General features: G+C 37.9%; 1 protein-coding gene across 1 annotated transcript; it reads right to left on the reverse strand.

Annotated features, from left to right (window-relative positions):
- Nucleotides 1-252: 252 nt before the first annotated feature.
- atp2a1l (ATPase sarcoplasmic/endoplasmic reticulum Ca2+ transporting 1, like) lies at nucleotides 253-16,983 on the reverse strand. The gene is made up of 24 exons (XM_052610791.1): nucleotides 16,695-16,983; nucleotides 15,732-15,749; nucleotides 15,520-15,602; nucleotides 12,083-12,187; nucleotides 11,829-11,967; nucleotides 11,470-11,550; nucleotides 11,146-11,231; nucleotides 8,601-8,898; nucleotides 8,103-8,269; nucleotides 7,521-7,609; nucleotides 7,315-7,417; nucleotides 7,092-7,223; nucleotides 6,879-6,995; nucleotides 6,521-6,739; nucleotides 5,939-6,050; nucleotides 5,620-5,843; nucleotides 5,299-5,519; nucleotides 5,012-5,214; nucleotides 4,835-4,920; nucleotides 4,590-4,723; nucleotides 3,093-3,210; nucleotides 2,889-3,006; nucleotides 2,502-2,545; nucleotides 253-576 (listed from the first exon to the last, which is right to left on the reverse strand). Exons 1-23 carry the CDS (start codon nucleotides 16,810-16,812, stop codon nucleotides 2,541-2,543), a joined length of 2,976 nt encoding a protein of 991 aa, XP_052466751.1. The 5' UTR covers nucleotides 16,813-16,983; the 3' UTR covers nucleotides 253-576; nucleotides 2,502-2,540.
- Between the last annotated feature and the right edge of the window lie 2,778 nt (nucleotides 16,984-19,761).

Raw genomic sequence — 19,761 nt, forward strand, 5'->3', positions numbered from 1 at the left:
TCATATCACCATGTTTAGAATTTTTCTCTTGAAAGCAAGCTTGATAGTATTGCAATAAAAATGCCTTTCTTTTGCGAATCCTTTTAAATCCAATTAAATTACTTTTATGGATTAACAAGTAATTATGTTCATTACTTAATTGGGGGAAATGCCTTCTACAAGGTAATTAAGGAATAGAATTAAAATCACAATGTGTATGTAGAGATATAATTAAGGCAAATAAAATAGAGACTGTAAAAAGGTAGGCCTATACAATATTAATAAAATGTTTTTAATACATTTATACACAAGAATAAAACAATTCAGCATTCAAACACAAATTTGGAAGGGATGACTATTCATCTCTGTCACTAAACTTAGAATTTGCTAGTTTTTATATGTTTTTGTCTTTTTTTTTTTACAAAGATTTTGTGCTATACATTCTGCAGATGGGTTCATGAGAGCTTCTGTCTCAGTGGACATAAATAATCTCTTCTCCCATTCCTCCCCATTCATTCTCTTGCTGTTCTCCTCTTCTTCTTTATCTGGCATTTTTTTCACTCCAACATCTTTGTCTCTACATTTCACACTTTATAGCTGGGAATCACAAAAAAACGACATTTTAATAAACATAAGGTCAACACTGAGCAAATGTTAAGCAGCACTATGATTGTGAAACCCTCTTTTGGATATCAGTAGGACTAGGTATCATCCTTTACCTCACAACATAATATGTATCTTAATACATACTTCACTGTACAATATTGCCATATATAACAAAGCTTTGTATTATTTTTGCATTGCAAACAATAATAATAAAAAAAAAAAAAATGCAAAAATAGCAAAGTAAAATTGGTCTTTAAAAAAATGAGTGCCCAAAGTCATCTCTGTCTGTTAAAAGGGTCATATGATGCGATTTAAAATTTTCCTTTCTTTTGGAGTGTTATAAGCTCTTGGTGCATGAAGAAGATCTGTAAGGTTGCAAAGATAAAGTCTCAAATTAAAAAGAGATACTATTTCGCACTATGTGGGAAGATTTGCAAAACGTCGCCCAAATGTTCACGCAAAGGAAGAAGGCATTTTATTCTCTCTGTTGCAACCGTCGCCATTTCGTGGAGAAGCTGTGTGTTTCATTGTGTTAGTGAAACTACTTTGTTTTACCTTCCAAAAGAGCATGATATCAACTTCGTCATGCCTGGAGCTGATCTGTCCTGGTCGTTTACTTAACATATGTAGGTTTACGTGAGTTTTGAGCAGTGTAGAGTAGCACTTGTTTACGTGCCATGATATGCAACGCAGAAAAGACAGTATAAGTCATTATAATCAATTATTGTCCCACTGGATGCATCAACTGCCTTGTCTGCAATGGGTTTTATTGTTTTTGTCCTGTCATGCCGGTGTTCTGACCAGTGTTGCCAAACCCCTCCCTCAGAAAATCTCTAGAACCACCCTTAAAAGTCTAATTTCTTCACAAAAAGTCGCCAAATATGAAAACACATAATGTTAAGAATTAGTTTTATGTCACCAATGTGGAAATAAAAAGTATCCTAAAAGTCACTAGTTTTATTTAAATATAGCTAAAATAGTCGTAGCTACAATTCCAAAGTAGCTTAATTTGGTGACAAAATCCCCTAACTGGCAACACTGGTTCTGACCGGTACATGCCATAACAGTATATGTTGAGGGGCTTAACATTTCCGTCAGACGCTTGAAACATTTGGCAAATCACAATGCACTGGATAGCTGGCCAATCAAAGCACACCTCGCTTTTCAGAGCAACAAGCCTTGTTAAAATTGACCATTTAAGAAGGCGTGGCATTGAGGAGAAACAATAATGTACATATACGTGAAAAATAATGTGTTTTTTGAACCTTACACCACAAACACTTTTCATTACACCAAATAATGTTCTTTTAAGCAACATATGACCCCTTTAAGTAACCGTTTTATTTTTATTGATGCTTAACATCCACATTCCCTTAAATTACAATATATAGTGTTGTAATATAAGCTAATATATTAATTCACAACACTGTGTCTTGAAACTCTAGAAAAATAGTATACTGTAGTTGAGTTTAACTTGATTTACACAAGCAGAACATGTTCTTAGAACATCATGTACCCAAACAGGACATTCCTGGGTCATTCTTGATGGTCCTGGAACAACATTACTCTCAGTAAATCAGAGTTTATGGTTATGTTAAGATTTGCAAAATGAACATTCAGTAAATGCACAGAATATAATGTCTCCATTGGTAAAAATGAACCAGCTTTTCTATTGGGATGACAATGCAATCACAGGTTGGTGTAACCTGTAAGCTAGATAAAACTTTTGTCACTTAAGAAGACAAATAAGAAGTTCAGCATAAATTTCACTGGAGCTTAATGCATGGCTAAATCACAGACAAGTTGTTCTCTCAATGCAAAACCAGCCAAAACAATGAACATGCAAAAAGATAGAGACATGTAGACAAATATAAAGACAAATATAGCATAACAACAATGAGAGGGGTTTTGGATACCTTGCGTCTGTTACTTGAAAACTGGGAGGTGTGGACTGCTTAGACTAGAAATGGATATAGTAGGTTAGTGTGAAATAAATGAAATGAATGTGAGAGATAAGAGAAATGATGGAGTCTCAGATAAAAACGAGATTTTTAGTGTACCCAAGTTAAATGAAGAAAAAGATTAAAAGCAATTAATAATAAATAGAAAAAATGCAAGTTTAAGGAAGAAATTATATTAAGTTTCACTCATAGAAACAAGTCAGTAAAAACAGTACAATAAGATAATTTTTTTTAGAGTATAAGAAAGAATGTAGTTTTACATGTAAAATGTGTTTACTTAAATGCATGTTTTTTAAACAATTATGTGTATACATGCGTCTTTACATATCTTTGAGAACTTACCGTCCATGTAGTTGCGGGCAACAAACTTCAGCACCTCATCAATGAGGATAACAGGGAAAGAAAGCTTCAGTACCACCATCCACTGTTCCACGTTCAAGTGAGTTAACTTGAAAACCATCTGTAATAGGAAAATGAAGGTTGTGGCCAGTGTCGAGATATAGTCAAATATAAAGGAAAGGATGAATTAAAGGTGAGAAACATTACAGGCAGGGGATCCACATAGATGATCATGAAGTGAAGGGACATGGAGAGGGTCATGGCAGCAGCTAACCAACCATTACTCCATGGAGGCATGCGCACCAGGGACTGATTTTCAGACAAGCTGTTGAGAAAGTTACAGAAACAGAGAGGAACTCTTATTGCCTCCATAAATGTCAAGGTAAAATTAACTCAGTTACATAACCTGCCAGCATTATATGGCATCACAGGCCTCAGTTACACTGTCAATAACATATGACTCAAAGACTGGTTTGGTTTAGAGCACAGTTTTAAGATGATGATTTTTCACCAAATTCTAAAGCTGTGATGAATGTATCTTCCACAGAAAAGTGAAAAAAATATGAATTCAAGACTGCTGGACGGAGTCAAGGCAAATTAAAATATACTGTACATAAACTTTTACACAAAAATAAAAATGACCCCATTTTTTACCCTCAAGGCATACTAGGTGTATATGATTTTCTTCTTTCAGACGAATGCAATAGAATTTATATAAAAAAAAAACGTCCTGGCTCTTCCAAGCTTTATAATAGCAGCGAATGGGTCCTTTTTTCTAAAGTCCAAAAGAAGTCCAATAAAGCGCATCCATCCAGTATCTTAACAGTAATCAGTTGCTTCTGCTAACTGTTATACATGCATACACGAAGGAGTAGCATTCCATGGTGTAGGATGTGGACATAACTTAAGATGTGCTGAGAATATGCTAGTCTTGCAAGAACCAAGATTTTGTTTACAGGAGCAAAGGAAGCAAAGTTTCCTTTGTTCAGCAAAGAAAAAAACAGTCTCCTCTAGGCTTATTTCAGATTTTTCTTTATAAATCCATTTTGCACTTCTGATTTGTGACCAGTGTTTTGTTTTGCTCTCTCCTCTACACTTCCAGGTTAGACAATTCTCACCAGAGCTTACGCTATGTCTACATCATATATCATCTGCCAGAACACAGTTCAGTTGTGAATATGCATTTGACAGTTATCTACAACTAGATATTACTGTTTATAAAGTTTTTCATATGGATATGTTTCTTATCAATTCGCTTCAGGAGGCCTTTTTTTTACCCCACGGATCCACGTGGAACACTTTTTATGATGGATGGATGCATTGTATTGGACTTATTTTGGACTATTGAAAAATAACACCCATTCACTGCCATTATAAAGCATCGAAAGGCCAGGGCATTTTTTTTTTTATAAAACTCTGACTGGATTCCTCTGAAAGAAGAAAGTCATATACACCTAGGTTGCCTTGAGGATGAATAAATCATTTTCATTTCAGTTTTCATTTTTGGGTGAACTATCCCTTTAAAAAGGCCCTATTAACAGTTTTGGTTAACATACTGCCTTAGATGTATAGCTATATAGATGTATAGGATATATGGACATCCTATATAGACATACATGAATATAGCTGTTGAGTTACAAGGGCTGCAACTTCTTATAAGACAAAATTATGTTTGATGTTATAAAATTGCAGTAAAGATGTAACCTGTTGAGAGCATTGCACATCTCAATTGTGACCAGAACAGACAGGGCCATGGTCATGGGTGCAGCAGCCTCAAACACCTCACAGTCTAAACCAGTGAAGTCCGGATTCACCTCCTCGCACTGCATGAAGTGTGACTAGAGCAGGATGATAATTTAGCAGACATGAAAATACAAAACAGAGGGAACTTTCTTTTCATGTGTGATAAATACAATAATAAATGATAATATGATAGAGATATTGCTCACCAGCTGGTGGTAGGTGACCTGAGGACCCTCCACATCATACATGAACCAGTAGGCAGCGGCACCCACAGTAGCAGCACCCACATAAGCTGAGGACAGTCAGTTCATTAGAGTAACACCAAAACTCACATAGAGAATTTGAGTAAGCTGACATCCCACATAAATCACAAGGATACCAACCGCCAATGACCATGTATCTGAAGAACAGCCAGCCAGAGATCAGGGACTCTTTGGGGGAGCGGGGAGGCTTGCCCATGATCTCAAGATCAGGGGGGTTGAAGCCCAGGGCAGTGGCGGGCAGACCATCAGTCACCAAGTTTACCCACAGCAGTTGGACTGGGATCAAAGCTTCAGGCAGACCAAGAGCAGCGGTCAGGAAAATACTTTGATAAAAGAAGAGAAAAGAACAATGTCAAGCACGAGCATGCTATACTATGGGGAAATTAAACAAGGCCATAGATTCTCACCAGACGACCTCCCCAATATTAGAAGAAATCAGGTAACGGATAAACTGCTTCATGTTGTTATAAATGGCTCTGCCTTCCTCAACGGCAGCCACAATAGAAGAGAAGTTGTCATCGGCCAGGACCATCTCAGATGCTGACTTGGCAACTGCAGTGCCAGAGCCCATGGCAATGCCAATTTCTGCCTTCTTCAAAGCAGGGGCATCATTGACACCATCACCAGTCTAAAGGAAAGATAACAATATTATATCATCTTAAATAAATCAGGGTTTCATGTGATATGGTGGTGTGGAAGTTGGCTTGTAAAGTGTGCTTATGTCTCACCATAGCAGTGATCTCATCTTGGCCCTGCAGGAACTCAACGATCTTAGACTTGTGGGAGGGCTCAACACGGGCAAAGCAGCGTGCCCTACGGACAGCTTCGCTCTGTTCACTAACAGGCAGGTCATCAAACTCTCGGCCGGTGTAAGCCTTGTCAGCTACATCCTCATCCTCAGCAAAGATACCGATACGACGGCAGATGGCCACAGCGGTGCCCTTATTGTCACCTGAGGGTTGTGTTTCGAGAGTCATTTTGTGAACAATAATAAAAGTTTAAAAGGTTGAGGGAGATGAGTGATGATAGGATGGATAAAAAGCATACCAGTGATCATGATAACACGAATGCCAGCAGCCCTGCACAGTTCAATGGAGCCAGTAACTTCTTTACGGGGGGGATCCAACATACCGACACAGCCAACGAAGGTCAAATCAGTCTGAGCAAGACATGAAAGTAATAAGACAAAGATTTTATGTAGCTTTGCATTAACTTGCACATCATCCATGCTGCACCATCATAGCTGGAACATATCGCCACTGTCATATATTATATAATACTGTCATATTTTGCTATAATATTATCCATATTGATATTATATTTGTGATTGCTTGGAGACAGGCTATGCTTTGAGTAAGTTCAGCATTTTATTTACTCAAGAAACAAGAGAATAGTGCAGGCAAACCAAGATAGGTTGAAGTGCAGCATTTAGTCTAGCATTTGCCATAAAGGCATTGCCAATATTAAATAGTCTCAAATAGCCTGTGCATAGCATTTTAAAAACATGAGATTCTGGCCAAATATAATCAACAACAGGAAAAAGGGCAACAAGCTTCACCAGCCAGACCAATTACAAAACCAACGTGCATAGATGCATAGGTGAAATTCATTAAGGTTTTTCAGATTCACCTCATAGTTAACAAATTTAGTAGAGTCCTCAAGGTTCATTTCTGCAATCTTCATGGGTGTGTCCCGGGTAGCCAGTGCCAGGCAGCGCAGAGTGTCACTGCCAGTACCCCATTCCTTGATGATGGACATGATCTTATCTTTTACAACATTAGTCAGGGGCACCCGCGTAGAACCAACACGTACATGGGTACACCTGTCAATCACACCCTCTGGAGCACCCTATATTAACAAATTTCGGAGTCAGGAAATGCATCTATTATTTGTTGAAGATGGCAATATTAACAATAACAGTGATCGTTTACTTCTCAAATCCTTACAAAAAATATTATACTGGTACTTTTTTGAGTGGGACACTTACCTTCACAAACATTTTGCTGCCTGCATCACCCTTAGTAGGGGTACAGTACACAGACATGGATTTCCTGTCACGGGAGAACTCCAGAGTGAACTTCTTCTTCATTAAATGCTTCACAACCTGCACAGGATAAAAATGGACACAAATTTGATTTACAGAGCTATCAGCGCTTAGCTACATTACTGATGTTTTCCAAAGGATTACATCTCTACTTACACTACAGCAGGCATTTGCTCTCTCAATCTTGGACAGGTTGTTGACATTGGTCTTAAATACATTCATCTTCTCAACGAGGCAACACAAAGCAGTTTCAGTGGCCTCACCAACCTTCTCATAAATCTTCTTGGACTGTAACACAGGAAGATAACAGTTTTTGTCTTCGGAAAAATATAGAAAAGAGAACGAAAGAATGAAGTATGAAAGAATATGTATCTCTGACCTCGTTGTAGTCAAGGGAGGAATCGTTGCAGAGGGCACAGATGGTGGCCAACTCAACTAAACCATCATACTGACTGCAGTCAACACGAGAACCCAACTTTGAGCTAAAAGAAAAATGTAACTCAGAATAAATGTATGATTTTAACAAGCTGATAGCCTAATAATAAAAAGTAGCTTTTTAGGGGAAGTGTTTAATTTTGTACTTACACTTCACCCTCGGGTGTGTACTTGGAGCCAGAGATATCAAAGCAGTCAAGGTCAACGTGATCACCTTCAATTTTATCAATGATGAACATCTGTAATGATACACAATTTCATCTTAGTGTGAAAGTAAAAATTTGCCATTATTAATATAAATGTATACATGCAAAGACTTATACAGTACCCAAGGTAAAGTGTGTAATTTACGAACCAATTGCAGCACCCGAAAAATTGTTTTGAAAAAACGTTTCCAAATACACCTACTTCCTCTTCTAACCTGCAACCCCCATCCCTCACACCCCCAAAGAAAGACTTTCGCCAAACTCTCAAACTTGGTTGATCCAGAAGGTTGATGGCTTTTTAGCCCAGATGAAGTGTAAATGATAATCTTAACAATGTTTTGAAAGTGAACCATGGAAGTCAGCCTTCCAATGACTTAAAGTTGTTTCAGCAAATTAAACTGGGACAAGAGTATTACATCACTGAAAAAAATTACACAATTCACCTGAAGGACAGTATGTCGGTATTAGCAATAACTAAAAAACATTCTTATTGGAAGTGTGTACATAAAGATAGTTGAACACCTACCTTGGTCACACACATCTGATTGGTGGTCAGGGTGCCAGTCTTGTCGGAACAGATGACAGAAGTACAGCCCAGGGTCTCCACAGAGGGCAGTGAACGGACAATGGCATTTTTCTTGGCCATACGTCTGGTACCAAGAGCCAGACAGGTAGTGATGACAGCAGGCAGACCTGTGCAGAGGAGAGTTTGTGGTTGAATTAATGTATTTTAATAATATTAATAATCTTGAAAGATATTGTGTTAACCTAACTGAGACTTCTTATAGCACTTATATATCATTGCTCTTTTTGTTGTTTTTGATTGCTTCTACTGTCCTCATTTGTAAATCGCTTTGGATAAAAGCATCTGCTAAATGAATAAATGTAAATGTAATGTAAGCAAGTATTGATGGAAGGTCAAGCTTTTTGCCTTTTCTAGACATAATGTGTTGTGTAGTGGGAATAACAAAATTAACATTGGGGAGGGGGGACTTTGAGATGTGGTGCACATTATCATACTCACCCTCAGGGATGGCAGCTACAGCTAGAGCAACAGCGATCTTGAAGTAGTAGACAGCGCCACGGATCCAGGATCCACCATGGACGGGGTCATTGAAGTGACCGATGTTGATCATCCAGACAGCGACGCAGATCAGAGAGATAACCTTAGAGAGCTGCTCACCAAACTCATCCAGTTTCTGCTGCAGAGGGGTCTTCTCCTGCTCCGTGGCGGCCATCTGGTCACGGATTTTACCAATCTCAGTGGCTACACCAGTAGCGACAGCAACTCCAATAGCCTTGCCAGCAGCAATGTTTGTGCCCTATAGTTGGGAAGGGAAACTTGTGATTTACTTCTTGTTCCTGGAACAACACTTCTTCCTACCATTAAGACTTTTTGGTCAGGCTGGAGTTGGGGTTAAGATGTTTAATCCCAATTTTCTCCCAGACATGAAAATATCCAAATGATGTGTCATTGATAACCCTTTTTTAATAATCAATAATTTATTTTTTCAGTAAGGGGTTTAAAAGCTTTATAAATGAAAACCTTTTTTTACGCGACAACTGTTTGATCCACTTAACCTGAATGGCACACACACAGCTAGACAGAATATGAGTGACCACAGGACTTCATATCAGCTTTTGAGTCATCATGTGATTGACATATCCGACAAAGGACACGGATAACACCACACAGCCAAAACACGCTCTGCTCATAGACATCCCGATTGAGCCCTGTCCACAGAGCTCATCACAGAATGACTGTGATGTACTACAACAGCTCCAAGACTCAGCACCCAAGGAAGACTTTCTGGAAGGAAGCCAGTCCAACATATCACAACCACCAGAAACACAAGAGCCAGAGCCCATCTCACCAGACATATTATCCCTCTCTCCAGGATCTTCACTTTTAAGCTTCTCATAGAAAATGGAGGAACTGGTGTATGCTGGTACCAAACTCTACCTCTTTCACTGTAAGCCTCCAGATAACAAAAAGAAAAAGGCAGCCCCCACAACCACCAAAGCCTGTGTGCCCAGGCTGCCCGGCTCTCCTCCTGTGAGAGCTCTCCCACTGCTTCCACAATGCTAGGGCCCAAACCCTCCTCCATTTACTCTAGGTTAACCAAAAGCAACTGATAAAAGCTCTCAGTTATGTGTCATGTCCCCTCTATGATAGCAGCAAAATTCACAAATATTTACAGAACAAGCCGGAACCCAGTGTGCTTGTAGCTTTCTCTATTTCAGTTTTTTCACATGATAGAAAGTCTAAGGCCTTCTCAAGCAGTATGGCTGACCCATCTATTTTGCAGCCTATTATTCATCAAACTACTGTTTTAGAGACATAAAGTAATGCTATCAAGTCACCATTTTTAAACATTAGCTTACTAAAAAAAATAATTTCTATCAATGCAAATCAGAATGAAAGATTTCTATCAATGCAAGCAAGTGTTATTTGGTCAGTACTTGTCTTATGAATATCTAGTTATTGTCCTGAAAGGTGCTCCACACATTTTATTTATTATTTACAGGCCTCCAAAATACCCTCAAGCCTTTGTTAAAGAGTTCAAAGAAGTGTTATCAATGATTTCCTCTGGGTTTGACTGTTATGTTATTGCAGAGGATTTTAATATTCACATAGATAAGGCAGAAATCCAAATTACAAAATGTATTATAGCTGTTTTAAACACTTTGACCTGATTCAGCTGCGTGCATGGAACCACATACAATCGTGCACACATTATAGATTTACTCATCAGTAAAGATCTAAACATTTCATCCATTGTTATTAGGGATGTAGCACATCTGATCGCTTCTGTATTTTCTTTAATATATTGATCTCTATTACCACTGAATCTAGAAAGAGAAAAGACACTGAAAACACAATAGTATAGAATTTATGGAGGATATCTTTAACACCAAACATATCTGCACTCTGTTGATCTTATCTTTGATTCGTTTAACTCAAAAGAATGTTAGCGATGATATTGCTCCTGTAAAAGTCAGTAAGAAGACTGGCAGACAAAAAATCACATTGGAGGAAAATCAACAGCAGTTCAGAGTATGAAAAGACAATGCAGAAAAGCTGAGAAGGTGTGGTAGAAGAAGAAATTTGAAATTCATTATAGCATCTTTAAACACAGCCTTCATGCTTTCGATGTGGAACCAGCCACAGCTAGCAGACCTTCTTTTCAAACCTTATAAACAGTTACGTAAACAACACTCGCATTCTTTTTTGCTACTGTTGAGAAACTGACAACCCCCCCCCACCACAACTCCCAAGTCAGATATGTGTGAAATGCTCTCAGACAGCAAACTCAATGAGTTTGTAATGGGTGGGATTAAATGGGTTAATGGTTATGGTTATGATTACTTTTGTTGTTCCAGTACCAAAAACACATTTTACCGGGCAAAATCACTATGTTACAATGTTAGCGATTGGGGTAAGTTTAGGGTTATCATTATCATGATAGTCATAATTTTTTTTTTTTTTACTTGTTTGTATTGAGGTATGTAGCTATTTGGAGCCGGTACCCACAAGTAGTTGGAGGAGTGTGTAAATGAAAACTCACAGAGAAAAGCATGTTCTTTTTGTCCTGATTGACAGCTCTAGGGTCGGGGACAGGATCGGTGTGCTTGATCACACTGACTGACTCACCTGTACAAAGAATAAAGCATATTTATATACAATAGCAATAAAAAGTAAGACAAAATAAACATACCCTGGGGAAGATAGTGCTGCTGCTTTTCAAATTAATTTCAAATAAATAAAAAAAAACATTTGGTATGTTTGCAGTATTTATAAAGTTTAATTTTCTAACAACTTTTACCCCAGTGAGTCCATTTTTATGATCATTGTTGAGTAGAAGTAGAGGTGAACACTTAAAAGCACTAACCAGTCAGGATGGACTGGTCAACACGAAGGGTGGTGGAACGGATGGCAGTAATCCTGATGTCAGCAGGAACTTTATCACCAACTAGGGAAGAGGAAAGAATGAGTTTTCAGTATGACAAAACAATAGTGATTCGTGACCATTGCTACAACAAAAATAACCTGAATGAAAATTCAGACATATGGGAAACAGCAAAACCACATGCTGTGTGCTGCAGTGTGCTCTATTGTATAAGGGACATAGCGACTAATAAAATACTGTAGGTTACCTTAAAAATACTTAAAAATGAGTATGTATACAAGCTATTCAGAAATAAAGAGACTGTGAAAGAAGAGCAAAAAGGATTTAAAAACAAAACATACCAGACACCTCCACAATATCGCCAGGGACAATTTCTCTGGCCTTGATCATCTGGACGCTCTTTCTGTCAGAACGATAGACTTTACCCAACTCAGGCTCATATTCCTTCAGAGCCTCAATGGCGCTCTCAGCATTACGCTCCTGAATGACAGACAGGCATTTGCTTGGTTTACATAACAGCTGCAAGTGTGTGATTCTTTTACTTAGTTTATTAAATCAGTAACATCTACATTGATCTGTGTATTTGGTGTATTACCTGCCACACACCGACAATGGCATTGGCAATGAGAATGAGCAAAATGACAAAAGGCTCAACAAAGGCCGTGACAGTCTCTTCACCCTCCTCAAACCAGGCCAGGACCTAAACACACACAAAGAGACACATTAGAGACCAGCACAAGGTACATATTGCTCTTCGTTCCATTCAGGATGTCATATTCCATCTTTTACAACAGATCATATTAAGACAGAATCTTGGTGGTATCCTGTGAATATCCTTATATAACTATTTTCCAAGTGCATTTGTATAAGCTCTCTTGTATTTATTGATCAGTGGAAGGCTTAAGAGGCTTACTGGGACAACCATAAATATTACTTCTGAAAATGACAGAGTATTCGCAGGGGTGGTAAAAGTACTCAAAAGTTATACTCAAGTAAAAGTAGATGTATCTGAATAAAAAATGACTCCAGTAAAAGTAGAAAGTCCTCCATTCAAATATCACTTGAGTAAAAGTACAAAAGTATCCGATTTAAAACATACTTAAGTACCGGAAGTAAAAAGTAAATATTCAAATTAACTGTAAATATCAACAATTAAGCAGATCAGTTGTTTTGGGAGTAATATGCAGTGTTTTAATTGAACAAATGATGAGATTAGATACTTAAGAATTTGTTAGATTTACAATCAAAAAGAGACAATGAAGAACCTTATCGCAGTATAGGGGTTGAACTTTCAATAGACATGTTCCATAACATCATAGCTGCATCAAACAGAAGATGTCCAAGATACAAGGTAAGACTGTTTCAGAATATCAATGAGGAAGAACCACCTCTTTAAAGAGTTAGTTCTCCCAAAAATGGAAATTCTGTCATTCGCATTTAGGGGCTAAATATCACGTTATTGGTATTGTCGCTTCGACCAGCGGACATGAAAAACAACCACAGACTTGGCAACACTAGTTGGCATTTACTACGATTTTTTTTCTCGATTTTGTGTTAGTTGTCGGTGGACTACGGCTCTGTGTAGTAACTGCCGCTCCACCTGAACCAGTGTTGCCAAGTCCGTGGTTGTTTTTCCATGTACGCCGGTCGAAGAAACCCCAATCCCAATAACTTGATATTTAGCGCCTAAAATGTGAATTTTACCAAGGCAACCCTTCCAATAAACTTACATTTTAACCCCGGGAAGCAATTTTTATCGGGGAACCTCCTGGAAACGCGTTTTGGCTAGTTTTGGACTAGTTTTGAGAAGCAACTGGTCAGGATTTGTTGTGAAAACCTGGCAACCCTGATCTGAACGCATGTGCTTAGGGTGACCACCCGTCCCGCGTAGCGCGTGCGCGCACAGCGTTTGAATCCACAAATTGAGACTGTGTCACGCATAATCAATGCTTGCTCAAAAAAAGTTGGTCGCTCTATATCCTCGAGCCCCAGGCAGCCAAACGAACATTATTGACAGTTCAACTCGCTACTGTTGCCACACCCACCCCTCAGTTGAACTGCTGACTAGGTTGTTGTCAACTTTTTCGTTGTTGTCATGACAGCGCACGCACGTGCATACCAGACACACTGGGAAGGAACTTTTAGATGCACGCTTTCCAATTCGAAAAATGGAGGAAGTTAGGCACCGCCATCATCAATTATAAAAGAGAAGGTGTGTCCTGTTTCAAACTGTTTTTTTTTTTCATGCGCCTGCCTTTACTAACATGCAAGTTCACCATAATTTCTCCCCCTTCTCTTTCCGTGAACCTCTGGAGTTGTGAGTTAAGACTTTTTTTTTTAACTGTTCCTGTGGTGTTGAGCAACTACAATTCATTTTAATCCTATAATTTTATATTATAATTTATTTAAAGTGAATAAATTGTAATGAAAAATAAATAAAATAGTCAATTCTGTCATGAGCATACATCAGCAATTACACATTTTTAGGGGAATAGGGCTTGGTATGTGCTAGAAATGGGTAAACCACTATCAGAGAGTCTGCCCATGGGGTGGGGGCACCGCCGCGCAAGGCACATTGTTCCTCAGAAACATACCCCTTGTCCCACCTTGGGCTTATTAGCAGGTAGTCACCCTACATGTGCTGGAAATATATACTACGAATTACAGGAGCGTTACTGATGAGATGAGCATATGAAAATCGCATTCGATTTTTTTGCACAGGCCCTACTGAAATTTCAGTCACCCGTGGCAGGCAAAGAAGACATCTCAGCCAAGAATCTCCCTTGACTTCAGTGAATTCAAACATATCCTTGAGATATGGCCATGGGTGATCCCTGTCGGGAATCTCGGGATCATTGCGGGCAGCAAGAGCTGCACTATCACCTATTTTAGCGGTCATCTTCCACCTCGAACTAACTGCTGCGTGAGCGTGTAGGCAAAGAACTCGCGAAGTCGCGCGTTCTTTTTTTTCAAAAGAAAACCACATTTTTCATTGGTTTGTAAAATCAGTGTAATAAATACTTGAAGCAGGCATGGGGAAATGTATCGGAGTAAAAAGTAAACTTTGTCTTTAATAAAGTTGTGGAGTAAAAGTGAAAGTAGATGCAAATAAAACATCCTAAAGTAAAGTACAGATCCCCGAAAAAAATACTTACCACCACTTCGTACATAATGCATGGATGCATACATAAAAACCAGTCAAAACATTATTTGACAATACTGTTGCACAACAGACCTGCTGACATAAATACTCTCGCTGTTTTTTTCCCTCATGTATCTCTCCTGACCTTTCAGAAGGATAGAGTTTCCGTCTTCAACTTGAGTCCTTAAAATAGCCCCCTTCTCCCTCTCGTCTTCTGATCCCCTTAATACTTTCCTTCTAAGGCCATTGGAACAGCTGGTTGAGGAATAGTATGGAGGGGGGCGACATTAATGCCCCGATGTTCACCTTTAACCTCCTAATTTCTACCGAACCACCTAAACATCCACCTTATAAAGTCTTTCCTGCTTAGAAAGCTGTGAGAAATAACACCACCTGTATAGCTTCCTGACACAACAAATGAAGATTAATCAACTCTATAAGAAACTCTTTAATTCTACAGTGCAATATATCAGAAGTCAACATACCGATGCTACATTGCTCGCAGTACAAGTGTACACTTCTGCACATAAGCATTATGCTTAAATAAATAGCAAATCATGTGTACCCTGTGGCATAACACCATAGATGATTGTGGTGTTTGTTACAGCATTAAGTGCAGAATGGCAAACTATACTGTCACAACAGATGTTTACATGACATGCCACTCAATTTTACAGGGTATGTTTTTTTTCATCCAATATATATATATATATATATATACATGATTCACATACAGTAATTTTATAATGTTCAATTTATGCTCAATAAAAGTTTAGATTATTATTTCTATTTGCTAAAAATTAATATTTAGATTTTTTAACACTTCAAACATGGATATAGATTTTTCTCTGTGGTTGCTTTTTTGAATAGTTCAGTTGTTAGTTACTTACGAAAGAGATGCAGGCAGCAAGCAGCAAAATTCTGACCAACAGATCTTCAAACTGTTCAATGACCAGCTCCCAAATGGATTTTCCTAAAAGGAATGAAAATTTTGTTCACTCCTACTAGATTTTGAGATTCTATTGATGACATAGTGGCTGGTGAAAATAGACTTGATTTATTTATCATGTAGCCTCTTTTTAAGCAATGTGTTTGGACTTACCCTCTTCAGCTGGCAGCTCTGGGAAACAAAGTATTGATGGAGACAAGAAAAAGAAAAAGAAAGAAAATGAACAACGAGAATTCAAGACAGCATAATAACATTACGCTGGCTGATCTTTAATGGTACTTCAGAGAAGCCATTATGTTATAACCAATTCCAATTGATTTTTATATGACACATATGTAATAGGAAGTTTGCTAATGATTTACAGAGATTATTAGTAAGAAAGAATATCCTCAGTTTCACACAGAAACACAATGATTTCCACTGTATTTATTCATTTTGAATGGACATAATTATAAAATATGAACTCTTTAAAAACAATACTAACATTTACAGTCCCAGCTTCAAGATTCATATATTCAGTAATAAAATTAATAACACACCCCAGAACAGTAATGTGAAACCTGCTTTCTACAAGTGAAACGTTACACTTTATTTTTATTTTTACATTTGATTGTGCATGCCAAGTTCTCTCTGTACAAGAGGGCCTGTTTTGTACATCACGAGTTTCTAATGCCAGTGACATGTCTAATCGCCCAGGCCAACTTCAGCCAGAACATAAAAATCTCCTTCCCCCATCTGCCTGAATAGTGCTAATCTAATAAGGCTTTTCTAATAACCAAGCAAGGCCGCTGTGCCATCACCTGCCTTTCTTCCCTTCTCCCCTCCATCAAAGAAGTCTATTTTCAATCACAGCTTCTGCGACACAACCTGTTAATGTCCCATGAAATGCCAATGAAGACTCACCATTTGAGAAAATCCTTTAGAACATCAATCATGTTTTCTTCCTGAGGTCAAGGCTGTCTACGGTTTATGCAATTGCATCTACTGTTTACACTATTTAAAAGTTCAACCCCAAAACACTGTTGTAATACTATCTATGTGGCTTCTTAAAAAGACATTTCCATTATTTGGAGAATTTGGTTGCATGCATCAAGAAAGGCATCTCACGAATCTCACCATTGTAGCCGTACTTAGCCAGGTTCTTCTTGACCTGATCTGGGGTAAGACCAGTGGTCTCACTAACTGCGAAGTAGGCCAGACATTCAGCCGGGTGCTTGGTGTAGGCGTCCTCCATCCTGTCAGGGGTGAAGGATCTTCAGGAGTTGCACTAGCTTAGTTAAACCGGTCTATCCGTGCCTTTTATTGATTGTCTCTATTGCTCTTGTTGCTCTCTGTACTACTTAATCTGCCCCCCGTTACTTGGACCCCCTCCTTATAGAAATGATGGACTGACAGAAAGAGCAAATGCATTCAAACATGTTCAGTGTTTTATACTGCTGCCCGCTGCCCTATTGGTCAAAGTTGCCCATCGCCACACCCCAAAATTCCAATCAGCTGCGTATGGCTGAGTTATAGTCTAGGGGTTGAACTTTGGCATCTCAGACTTGAGGATGTCAGGGGTTATTTGGTGGACAAGGAGCATGTGGTGGTAGCATACATAGGGGGTAGCACTGAAATTAAAAGTTGATCTGTTTTTGGAATATGCATGGTCAGTGGAATAAGGAGAGTGGAGATGGTGAAAGAGCCAGCAAGTGATGGGCCAAGTGTCCTTTGATGGGAGGGGGCAGTTAGAGGAGTGCTGGAAGGTTAATTTGGAACAAGCATTACAGTGCTTAAAATGTCAAAATGACATCCACACATTGGCTTAGCATGCACAAGAACACCATTATTTCCTATGTCCTTTTCAGATCTGTCTTAGCAATAATATCTGTTAGGAAACTAGAAAATGAAGAAAAATAAATCTGTTTGTGCCTCTTGTTTAGGGGTGGGGTTAGGGGCAGATCTTAATTCTTACTTTATGAATCATAAGTTCTTATGAAATTGCCACATCATAAAATAGTCATGTTTCTCATGCGATTGGATTAGACATTTCATTATTATTCTTGTTTTTGGCCAGCTGAGTGTTGAAATTATGAAAACATTAGAGGTTAGAAGTTCTCAAAGCACAATGTCTTCTACTGTTGTTTTAAGGAGTGGACTTGCTAAAGAGGGTCACCACTGAAATTAATAAATTAACTTGCGGTTCACTTATGTCATATTCTGATTGAATTCAATGATTTTTTTAGACCATGGCCCTGTTTACACCAGTTTTTCACTGATCTGATCACGTGAGACACATTATTTCCACCTAGTATTAATGTGTCTCCTTTGAATTGTTATAGTACTGTCTTCAGACCATACCCTCTTATTTTTTTCACACCCTACAAAAACCTTTCCAAAAGGGCCAAATGATGCACACTTATACAATAATAATAAAAAATAATAATAATAAATAAAGTTATTTAAAAGAAAAAGGAATGCAACAGAGCACCATAGTTTGAATGTCGTGTCAGTTTTAGTGGGTTTCCTCATAACACTTACCAGAACAGTCACGCTAAGGAATTGGGGGTGAGTAGGTGGTGCATTTATGTTGATCATGTTGAAATGATGTAAACAAAAGATAAAATAAAACAATAAAACTTTGCCCAAAAGCACATCTCTACAGGGCCACTGTCCTAACATGTTTCTTGTTATTTAATATATATAGAATCTGAGCATAACTTGTTTTTCTATAACAAACTGTTCATTTCCTGGCAGTGACAAATGGCTTGTTTTATATTTAATTTATATATTATGTTATAAGTTGAGATTTAGGCTACAATAAATATTTTAACTGCTATTATGTAAAAGGAACGCTGCTGTAAAAAGTACATTATTTGTTTAAAGTGTTTGCAAACCAAATGTTATCGCACTTCTGTTCATATAGCAGTAGGCCTACAAAAAAAGTGCACAATACACTACTTTTGAATGTATTAGTTTTGTGCATAATAATGCGATTAAATCGCAGACAATAATGCGATTAAAATTTTTGCACCACACAAATATATATTTCTTTTTTTTTTTACATAAATATTCTTCATAAATAATATGTTTGATGGTATTCCCCTGCATACTTAATTTCCTATCGAAACCTATGGAGAGGGCTATAGTTACTGGTGGAGAAATTAAATTTAAAATTTAAAACCTGTTCAATCAATGATCAGTGTCATGTCAGTTAAAAAACCTTAAACAAGACTTTTAACTGACATGTCACTGATTGTTTAGATGCTATAACAGGTTTTATGAAAAAAAGAATGTGTTATGCTCCTGTCAAGCATTTTATTCTATTTTATTTTCAGATGTACAGTATCTCTGAAAAATCCAGTACTAGTAGACCTTAGTGAAGGGAAATGCTGAATAAATTCAATACCAATAAAGTTGGTTTTGTCTACAGAATCCAATTCTCTGAGATCATTTAAATGAACTAGTGATAGACAGCTAAAGATAGAAAGGAAACAAAAACAAGAAGGGAAGTGAGACTGCATGAAATTTGATAAATGTATATGAGACTTATGGACCATAAACATTGAGTGAGAAAAGGACATTAAGAAATGCAGATCACAGTCATAAGAAAGATGATCATTTCTCTATTAAGCAAAAAGGTGTGGAAAATTAGAGGAAATTCAGTGACGATCAGTTGGTCACCTAATGAATCTCAATTGATTGGACTGCTATCCAGTTGAGTTTATGTAATCCATTTACACTTGGCTACGTGAATATGTGTCTGTAAGCCTGTTTATAGTTCATGTTTGTCCACTATTTGTGTTCTCACTGACTGAATAACTATCTGGGGTGCATTTCCAAAAAAACAACTATGGTCACAAGTTTGGTTATTACCAAAAAAGTTCAGTGAAGCTTGCAACCCTAGTTGATATATGAGTGAAAGGATCTGTATAGTACCCCAAAGGAAGAGCATACATTATATCAAAGATCTAGAAAGAGGACACAATTGCAGTGTGAGTAACATGTTTTTGACAAAACAGACCAATACAAAAGGGTTGTGAGGTGCACAGGTACAGCCTCAGACATTGACTGGCAAAATACTATAGCAGCAGAGGGGGCAGCAAGACCAGGCTGATGGAGAAGATTGTAATTCCTTTTCTGTCCAAGATATTAGAAAAGATAGTATCCTCACAATTGTATTCCTTCTTAGAGAAAAATGGTA

The sequence above is a fragment of the Carassius gibelio genome, chromosome A12 (genome assembly GCF_023724105.1).
Source record: "Carassius gibelio isolate Cgi1373 ecotype wild population from Czech Republic chromosome A12, carGib1.2-hapl.c, whole genome shotgun sequence".
Taxonomy (NCBI): Eukaryota; Metazoa; Chordata; class Actinopteri; order Cypriniformes; family Cyprinidae; genus Carassius; species Carassius gibelio.